This window comes from Cetorhinus maximus, chromosome 13 (assembly GCF_964194155.1).
Source record: "Cetorhinus maximus chromosome 13, sCetMax3.hap1.1, whole genome shotgun sequence".
NCBI lineage: Eukaryota > Metazoa > Chordata > Chondrichthyes > Lamniformes > Cetorhinidae > Cetorhinus > Cetorhinus maximus.
Window position 1 is genome coordinate 7,843,621 of NC_135891.1, and position 10,780 is coordinate 7,854,400.

Sequence of the window (10,780 nt, forward strand, 5' to 3'; positions counted from 1 at the left end):
CCTGATTCTGTGCGATAAATTGTATGTAATTCCAGTTTTGTCCATGGTTATTTCCTCCTGAGGACAACCTTGAATCTTCCTTGACCTCGAACACTGGCCCAGATGACAGGGAAGTTGGAAGATTTGGAGAACAGGTTGCCAAAATCAGTAAAATAAAACGTAAGCAGAAAAATCACCACCATCATTGCACCATCAGAGGTGTTCCTACATCGCTAAAGTTATTTTAGCTTTTTGTGTTATTGTCTCATTTCCTGGGTGTTTTTTCATAAAAAGAAAATATTCATTTAGGATGCGTTTTTTTTCTACTGCTTTGAACAGTACAGGACCAGTTTCACAAGATCATTTTACAAGATGTATATCTTTCCACTTTTTATATTACATTCGCGCATGCGGTAAGCATTCCCAATATTTTGTTTAAAAACATAGGCGTGTAAAAGTGTACATTATTCAAACGGAACGATTAAAGTGTGTCGAGTCAGTATTGGTAACAGTGAACCATTGATAGCGAGTAACAGAAAAGTCAGTTGCGTGGTGGCCACACGTTGGTTTTAAAGGAGCTAAAGGGTTAAAAAAAATACTGCTGAAGTGAAATAAAAAGTGGAAATGCACAGCAGACCCTATCAGCTTCTCAAAGGAAACAATTGATTACAATTTACACCACATGGACTGCAGCGGTTCAAGAAGGCAGCTCCCCACCATCATCTCAAGGGCAATTAGGGATGGGCAATAAATGCTGGCCCAGCCAGCGAAGCCCACATCCCGTGAATAATGAATAAATAAAAATCAGAATGAGGGTCAGAGAAAGACCGGATGGCCCATTAACCCTGCCCCGCAACACAATGGCTGAGGCATCATGTCCAGACAATTTCCACACGTTCACACCCATTGCCCACCCCACCTGACCCGCGCAGCTGTGTAATCCCCTGGGAAAGGTGAAAGTAAAACAGAGTGAAAACCCCAGGCTAATAAGGGGGAGAAATGCTGTGAAAATTCCTTTCTGCCTCAGACAGTGAAACCCGGTCAATGAGATCACATAGCCCAAGTATTATCTACAACAAAGCTTACCTTCTACATGATGCAACCTCTGCCCCTGTTGGGAACCAGTCCAGCTCCCTATTGAAGGTTAATTCAGCAACAACCATATGCATTTAAATAGTGTTTTTAATGTAGTAAAAACTCAATGTGATAGAAGTATAAGAAATAGGAACAGGAGTCGGCCATTCGGCCCCTTGAACCTGCTCTGATATTCACCAAAATCATGCCTGATCTTCTACCTCTGCTTCACGCATTAGCCCCACATCCCTTGATTCCCTTAGTATCCAAAAAATCTATTGACCTCTGTTTCGAATATGTTCAACAACTGAGCATCCACAGAATTCCAAAGATTCACAACCATCTGCTTGAAGAAATGCCTCCACAACCTAGTCCCAAATGGCCGACCCCTTATTCTGAAACTGTGACCCCTAGTTCTAAACTCCCCAGCCAGGGGAAACATCCTCTCAGCATCTACCCTGTCAAGCTCCTTAAGAATTCCAGTTTAATTAATTGTGTTTCAATGAGATCACCTCTCATTCTTCAAAAATATAGGTATTATAGGCCTGGTCTACTCTCCTCATAAGACAATCTCCTCGTCAGGAATCAGGCTGGTGAACCTTTGTTGCACTCCCTCTAAGGCAAGTACATCCTTCGTTAAGTAAGAGGAACAAGACTGTAAACAGATGAGGGTCTGTGTCTGGCCATTCCCTTTTTCTCAGGATAGCTGACAGGCCTACTGTGCATTTTTGGCTTTTATTGCTGTTTTCACACACATAGTTGGCCACCATTTTATGTTGAGTGCATGCAGTTGATATATTGGATAAATGGGAGCCGGGTGGGAGAGCAGGGCTTTTTTAATATTGGGCAGTGTGTAAAATAGCCTAAAAATCGAATTTCCCACTCATTATGCTCCATGCCAGATTCTGATTTCAGTTGACATCCTCAGATGGAACAACCAGATGGTTTTCCGTATAATTGGCAGCAAAATGGATTTTGGCTATTTTACATCCCCAGCAAATGTTAAAATTGCCTGTGTTGCAATGTAAGATGAACTACAGGATTCTGTGACAGAAATAAAAGAAAATCACAAATCTATGATGGGACTTACTATAACTTTTTTGATAATAAAGACAATCTAGTTCATTAAATAAAAACGTACAATAAACTACACAAGATGTTTCCCATTGACCGTCTCATTGGTTACCTGCTCAGGTTCACACTGGAGGCATTTTTCATGAATCATTTGTAGGTGTTTATGTTTTTTTTCTCACTTGACACATCAGTTTCAAAGACGTTCCCAGAGGCTTCATGATGCAAAGCACCAAAGCAGAAAAAGTCAGCCAGGGTTTGTGCATGTGTGTGTGTGTCTGTCTGTCTGTGTGTCTACATGTGTGTTTGTGTATATACGTGAATGTGCTTTTCGTCATTACCCCTGGTGTCCCTCAAAAATCGATTCTTGGTCCCTTCCTATTTCTCATCTACATGCTGCCTCTCAGCGACATCATCTGAAGGCACAGTGCCAATTTTCACACCTGTGCTGATGATAGCCGGTCCTATCTCACCACCACCTCCCTCAACTCCTCCACTGTTGCTAAATTATCAGATTGCTTATCTGACATTCAGTGCTGGATGAGCTGAAATTTCCTCCAATTAAATATTGGGAAGACTAAAGCCATTGTTCATTGTTTTTGGTCCCCACTCCATACTCTGTTCCCTAGCTACCAACCACATCCAACTGCATCCCTGGCAAAGTCTGAGATTAAGCCAGTCTGTTCACAATCTTGCTATCACATTTGATTTGAAGATGAGCTTCCGACTTCATATTCGTGCCATCACCAAGACCGACTATTTCCATCTCTGTAGCATCACCCAATTTTGTCCCTACCTCTGCTCATCTGCTGAAACCCTCATTCATGCCTTGTTACATTTAGGCTTGACTATTCCAATGCACTTCTGGCTGGTCTCCCATGTTCTACCCTCTGTAAACTTGAGGTCGTCCAAAACTCTGCTGCCCTTGTCTTAATTTGCAGCGAGTCCAGTTCCCCTATCACCCCTGTGCTGGCTATATTGGTTCCCAGTCGAGCAACATCCTTATTTTAAAATTCTCATCCTTGTTTTCAAATCCTTCCATGGCCTCGCCCACTCCCTATCTCTGTAACCTCCTCCAGCCCCACAAACCCTCCAAGATATCTACGCTGCTCTAATTCTAGCCTACTGGGCAACCCAATTTTAATCGTTTGACTATTGGTAGCCATGCCATCAGTTGACATTCCTTAAAACCTGCCTCTTTGACTGAACTTTTGGTCATCTGACCTAATATTACCTTTCTGTGGCTCCACGTCATACTTTGTTTTATAAGGTTCTTGTGAAGCATTTTGGGATGCTTCATTACGTTAAGGTTGCTATATAAACATAAACTGTTGTCTGTATGAAAGTGTCTTGTGTCTTTGTGAGTGTATGTTGTATAAGTGTGTCTGAATGTGAGTGTGCTTCTGTGTGAGAGTGTTTGTGTGCCTGACAGCGTATGTGTGAGTGAGTGTCTCTGCGTGCATATGCCTACATTTATGAGCCTTGGACGATGACAGAATTGGGCTCAACTGTGATGTTTGCTGTTGTGATGAGTCAAATTCAGATGAGACGAAATTCTGTTTGTGTCAACGTTATCAACCATTCCAGCAGAATAGCAAAAGCCATGGAAAAATGCCTGTGACTAGCCAAAACTCTGCAATGGTTGAGCCCGTTTAGCCAAACCTTTCCTGGCAAGAAAAATAATGCTGAAATGCTTTGCAAAAGAGGTGCTTCCGCGGCGCAAGCAAGCAGGCCTCTTCTGTCAGTGATCATGTGACCACACTGACCAATCAAAGCAGAGTGGTTTGATCTCAGCTGGACAAGCCATCATTTCATATTGAGATTTCTCTGTGAAGAGATGTGCAAAGTGTGTGAATATGGTGAAACCTGTGAGAAAGTTAAATGTCTACCCACTCTCATCCACCTTTTTCCCAGGTCAACACCATGAAGACCTTAGATGCTTCAGGACTTCCTACTGCAACACGAAAACAGCAAAAACTTATTTGTCTGCATTGACAACATGGCAAACTATATCGTACATAGCCAAAAACAGCACACTAAACAAAAAAAGATGATAGACTTCTTCCAGTGATAAATCCCGGCCAATTTCAAGGTCAATGCATGGTACCATGTGAGATCCACAGCTACCAGAAAGCTCTGCTTAACCATAAATTTCAAGGCAGTTCCCTGGAATTTGACCGACCAAGAGTTTACCATATTTTATGTCTCAGATCTATGCAGAGATGACGCTAGTTTCTATGGTTTTGTTCACATTGGTTTAAATTGTCTACTCCATGCTTCAGCTCTAGCTTTCTACAGCTTTGTTTACTTTTCTCTGAGTCCACACCCAGGCTTAACCAATCAAGCACAGTGAGAATCAATTGTAAACAGACTCACATAATCAAACACAGAACAATTGAACACTACATTCGCCATAGTTTATTATTAGCTAGGACTCACTGACGGGAGTATTATCCACTAAGTCTGCATTGGCAGGAAGGGAGGGGAGGAAGACAGAATAAAAATACCAAGAAAATCAATAAAGGATATATTGTAAAATTGGGCATTAGAATCTTCATGCTTGTACATGATAGTAGAAATTTCAGACATAAATATATGTTAATGTATCAGTGCATGTGTAAGGATGCAAACCATGATATATTTTATATAAAAATAATTTATTTTCATTTTTGGGGGGCAGATAATTCCAAGGGCAGGATTTTTAGTGCGACAGGCTCCAGCGATTGGTGGGCCAGGGAGCAGCCGGGGAACGGACCCCTGACTACGATCAGCCCCCGACTGTAAGTCCACGCTGGTTGGCCAATTAAAGGCCAGCCAGCGTGAAGCGCGCACTGAGAAGCTCAGCGCTGCTGGGGTGGGGTGGGAGGACAGTGAACGCTGAAGTCAGAGCGGGCATGGGGGAGCGCGGAATGAAAGCTCCCTGAAGGCAGAAACCTGCCTCGGGGAGCTGAAGAATTTAAATGCAATTTAAAAAATCTTAAAATCCAGAAAAGAATACCCACGCATCAGAATCAGTCGCTTGAACATATGCAAGATGAAAATTCTGTCCATTTTTTTTTTCATTTGATAAGGAAAACCTCATCCCGCGCTTGGATGAGGTTTCCTGAAAAATGCAAAGGCTATCTGGCTGGTTCGTTCACCCGCCAACCATGAAGTTGGATGGGCAATGAAAACTCTCCATTAATTACAATTTCAATGGCCTTAATAGGCTTCTTAATTGTCGGTGGGTGTGCTTCCAACTCTCGTGTGCACCCGCCGACCAAAATATCGCGCGAGTGCCCGATGTAAGGAACATACCTTTTTATTTCTGTTGGACTGTTGTAAAGAATGTATCTTTTTATTTTCTATTGGACTGTGAATTAAAATTATAATGGTTGCAGTTTGAAAGACATGTCCACTGGAACAGGATGAGAAATATATACAATGTTACAGTCCTGAAACAGAGTGTGCCATGAAAGACAGGATGGTGCCAGAAAGGAGTCCTGGACCAAGGGTGCTGCCTGGCAGCAACCAGGCAATTTTAATTGGCTCCTGACCTGGTAACCAGGGTTGTGTGAGGTTAGTGCAGGCGAATAGCTCCTAGCCTGAAAGGAACAAGAACTAAAACCTTTTTCTCCTGTGTGTGGAATATTTCAGTAATTCCACAGCAATAGCTAGCGGCTTTTTCTCTCATATCTCTATAGCCTGCTCTTTCTCTGAAAACCCCTGTCAAGTGGCAAAGGGGAATATCACTGTTAGAGATGTTGAAAGTCAAATTCTCAACCAGTGAACTAGATACTGAAATTGCTGGAAGGCCATCTTGTGTCATCAACAAGAACTGTAAGGAATTTGGAAGACATCGATCAAAATCAACCCATCGAATCTTGTACTCCGGAATTGGTGCTATTGAACTGTTTTATCCCACCCTCAAAATCCATGTTTTTCTGTGTCTTATGTGTCTTGTATGTGTGTGTGTGTCTAGGATTTGAGAAGAGGTAGAGTTTAGGTTATAGAATTAGAAATTAGCAGTTCATACTTCTTTCTTTTGCCACTGGTTAACCACAGTTTGTTCAATAGACAGTTATTTACTTATTAAGTTTACAAACCTGGTGCTCGTATCCTGTTACCTAAAGCAAACAGTTAGATAGAATTGGGGCAATCTGGTGGTTTGGTCAAATTTCACATTTGTCGTGGCTGGGAGAGCAGTGGGGCTGGATATTACAGCGCACTATCCTCAGTGAGTCGTGACAGCAATGATGTCAGGACACTTTCCTGATGTCATCACACGCCATTTCACGCTCGAGCAGGTGAGCGTTCGCCCACACGCTGAGCAAAAAACTCTGCCCCAAGTCATTTTTGCAAAAATCAAATTTGAATTATCAGACACTCGAGTGAACTGACTTTAAATTAAAAGAATTCAAATGGTGCGCCTTTGTGGTAATTATGGTTTTACCTAATGTGTAATTTACCTTTAAGAAGAATGTTTGTTAAGGAAGATCACATGCCCTTTAATACCCAATAGGAGAGTAGCGTGGGCTACCTCAGTAGTTAGTAGTTAGCAGCGTAGAGATACAGTTCAAAGTGAAAGCACACGTGTAGTTACTGCTGAATACCTTTGTAAATAAACTAGAAGTTTTCCACCTAAGAAGTGTCTGCTGATCAACTCTATCAATAACACCAACTCGGCCACCACTCTCAACAAACTGGCAGCAAGGATCAACAGGATCCAACAAACTGGTGACAAGGATAAAACAAGTTTAACAGAAGAAATCAATTGAAACTGTACCTCACACAGTAATTGTAAGTAGAAGTTCTGTACGAATCGAAGAAGTAATTCCCTCTCAGAATGCAGCAATTCAGAAAAATTGATCCTTTCGATCCAAGCACGGACAATTGGTCTCATTATATTGAACGCCTCACGTTCTTTTTCCAAGCAAAGAAGATTACAGTGGAAGAGAAGAGGCAAGCGACCCTCTTAAGTACATGTAGGAATAAAACCTATGGCTTGATTCGAAGTTTGATGGTACCCTGTGCCCCAGATTCAAAAAATTTAGATGAATTGGTGGACCTGGTGAATGGTCATTATCAACCAAAGCCCTCGGTAACGATGCAAAGGTTCAAGTTTAACTCAAACAATAGAGCCCCGGGGGAGACAGTTGCAAGCTATGTAGCAAGGTTGTAGCAGTTAATGGAACATTGTGAGTTTGGTACAGTTCTAAACAACATGCTCTGAGACCTATGGCACCTCCCCATGCCCACGCAGAAGATGCAACACCTGCCCCTTCACTTCCTCTCTCCTCACCGTCCAAGGGCCCAAACACTCCTTTCAAGTGAAGCAGCATTTCACTTGCATTTCCCCTAATTTAGTCTACTGCATTCGTTGCTCCCAATGCGGTCTCCTCTACATTGGAGAGACCAAACGCAAACTGGGCGACCGCTTTGCAGAACACCTGCAGTCTGTCCGCAAGAAAGACCCAAACCTCCCTGTCGCTTGCCATTTTAACACTCCACCCTGTTCTCTTGCCACATGTCTGTCCTTGGCTTGCTGCATTGTTCCAGTGAAGCCCAACGCAAACTGGAGGAACAGCACCTCATCTTCCGACTAGGCACTTTACAGCCTTCCGGGCTAAATATTGAATTCAACAACTTTAGATCTTAAACTCCCCCTCCCCCCATCCCCACCCCGTTTCTCCCCCCTCCCTTTTTTTTCAATAATTTATATAGATTCTTCTTTTCCCACCTATTTCCATTATTTTTAAATCTAAAACTAAAACTTTGTTAGTCTTTCCACCCCACCCCCACTAGAGCTGTACCTTGAGTATCCTGTCTTCCATTCTTAATTAGCACTTTTCTTAGACAATATCACCACCTTCAACACCTCTTTGACCCTTTTGTCTGTGACATCTTTTGATTATCTGCTCCTATCACTGCTTGCTTATCTCCACAATCACCACACCCTCAACTTCTCTCTCCCCCCGCGCGCCCCCCCCCCCCCCCCCACCTTAGACCAGCTTATATTTCACCTTTCTCCTAACTATGCTTCAGTTCTGCTGAAGGGCCGTGAAGACTCGAAACGTTGACTGATTTCTTCTCCACCGATGCTGCCAGACCTGCTGAGTTTTTCCAGGTAATTCTGTTTTTGTTTTGGATTTCCAGCATCCGCAGTAGCTTTTAGCTTTTTGTTTTTATGCTCTGAGATCGTTTAGTGTGCGGTGTGAATGAGGACACAATTCAGAAGAGGTTGTTATCTGAAGCAAATTTGGATTTCAAGAAAGCACTAGAGATAGCGCCATGGAGAGTGCAGTAAGAGATTCAAAAGCCATACAGGGCACGCAAAATGGTACCATCCTCCAGAGGTCATGTCTGACCAATTTGATAGAATTTTGCAATGAGGTGACCAGGTGTGTAGATGAGGGCAATGCATTTGGCGTAGTCTACTTGGACTTCAGCAAGGCTTTTGATAAGGTCCAGCATGGGAGACTGATAACAAAGGTGAGAGCATATGGGATCCAAGGCAATTTGGCAAATTGGATCCAGAATTGGCTGAGTGGCAGGAAGCAGAGGGTGATGGTCGAGGGGTGTTTTTGTGACTGGATGCCTGTGTCCAGTGGGGTTCCACAGGGATCGGTGTTGGGCCCCTTGCTGTTTGTGGTATATATAAACAATTTAGACTTGAATGTAGGAGGGTTGATCTGTAAGTTTACGGATGACACGAAAATTGGTGGGGTGGTAAATAGTGAGGAGGATAGCCTTAGATTACAGGAGGATATAGACGGTCTGGTCAGATGGGCTGATCAGTGGCAAATGGAATTTAATCTGGATAAGTGTGAGGTGATGCACTTGGGCAGGACAAACAAGGCACAGGAATACGCGATGAATGGCAGGACCCTGGGAAGTACCAAGGATCAGAGGGACCTTGGTGTGCATAATCCACCGGACCCTTAAGGTAACAGGACAGGTAGATAACGTGGTTAAGAAGTATTTGGATGTGCACTTGCGATGCCATGGCATACAAGGCTATGGGCCTAGTGCTGGAAAATGGGATTAGAATAGTTAGGTACTTGTTTGATTGGCGCAGACTCAGTGGGCCGAAGGGCCTTTTTCTGTGCTGTAGACCTCTATGAATCTATGGGCAGGATTTTCCATCAGCGAGCAGGTGGGCGGGGCCCGCTCGCCGACGTGTAAAATGACACGCGGTGACATCGGGCGGAACTCCCAACGTCAACGCGCCCCATTTAAAGTTTCCGGTAGGAGGGGGCGCAGGAAAATCAGCTGCATGCCCGCCGACCTGTCAATGGCCAATTGAGGCCATTGACAGAGTAGTTAAACTAATTAATGGACCTGCCTGTCCAACCTTAAGGTTGGCGGGCAAGCCAGGAGCCCTGGAGGGCATTAGAAAAAGCATCAAACCTCATCCACGAGCGGGATGAGGTTTCATGTAGGTTTTTAAAAATTTTAATAAAGTTTTTGTAAAAATTATGGACATGTCCCAACTCATATGACGGTGTCACACGAGGGGACATGTCAGGGATTTTTTTTCTCCTCTATTTTTAATAATTTGTACTGTAGAGCCGATCTCTCTGAGGCAGCACTCAGCCATCATGTAATGAAAGCTAGTCCCAAAGCTTGAAATCATCATCCAATGTCTAATTCCGATCTTCGCTAATGTCTTTTAGGAAATCTGCTGCCTTTACTTGGTCTGGCCTACATGTGACTCACAGCCGCATGGTTGACTCTTAACTGTTCTCAAGGGCAGTTAGGGATGGGCGACAAATGTTGGCCTTGCCAGTGATGCCCACATCTCATTAAAGAATAAGTTAAAGATTTCAATGGGGCAGCCTATAGGAGAACGTGGGTGAACATGCATGCTGAGATGTTAGCTGTGCTAACTGGCCTGTCAGGCAGCTTCCTATCACTGTCAGGGAGAGTGGAGGAGCCCAGCTCCAACTTGGCAGAGGGCATGGTGCAGAACTTCCCCTCTCCTCTATCAGCCTGTTGTGCTGCAGACCCATAGACATTGCCACTGATGCCCCCCAACAAGCCCCCACTGTGCCTGTTGCAGTCTCCATGTGGACAGGTCACCTACTCCTCTGCCCCGCCAGAGAGGATACAGAAACAGTCACCTGCTAAATCCAGGTACACACCTCCGAAAACATCCTGAGTGCTTTTGCACTCTATGCAATAGCAGAAGTTCTTCAAAATTACCTTACCTGCACGTTGGGTGCCTGGCTCTCTCTCTAACACTAGAGCAGGGTCAATCTGGCAGCTGAATATCTGACCTTTTGTGAGTGCCTTGCAAATTTGTTGGATGGATGTCTTTGGGTGAAGTTTGGAAAACTGGAGTCACCTTAGGGGGCTGGGCTTTGTGGCATCATGACAGGACACGGTCAGCTACTTCTGCCGCTTACAGGGAACATTGGTACCCTAGTCAAGGCAACATGCTGCACAATCCATGTCAGATTCAGCTGATGGTAGCAAGTGCACTCCCTCAGCAGAGCGCCGTCTCCAGCGAAGCTACCGATACAAATTTCAAACCGTATGTTTTTAGCGGATTTTCTTAAATCACTTTTGGTCCCCAGCTATAAAAGCGTAGGCTGTCTGAATGGCTGTCAAGAATCCTGCAATTGGATGATGAAACTTCCAGGAATGTCCAAGCAGAGTTGGCAACTCTACCTCC

The 10,780-nt window shown here is 43.9% G+C and overlaps 1 protein-coding gene across 2 annotated transcripts in view; it reads left to right on the top strand.

Annotated features, from left to right (window-relative positions):
• Positions 1-2,214, top strand: part of matn4 (matrilin 4) — an 81,358-nt gene extending 79,144 nt beyond the window's left edge. For both annotated transcript variants that reach the window (XM_078554865.1, XM_078554866.1), the window contains one exon: positions 93-2,214. In XM_078554865.1, coding sequence (XP_078410991.1) covers positions 93-156 — 64 coding nt within the window. In that variant the 3' untranslated portion in view covers positions 157-2,214. The remainder of the gene's footprint in view (positions 1-92) is intronic.
• Positions 2,215-10,780: the final 8,566 nt, after the last annotated feature.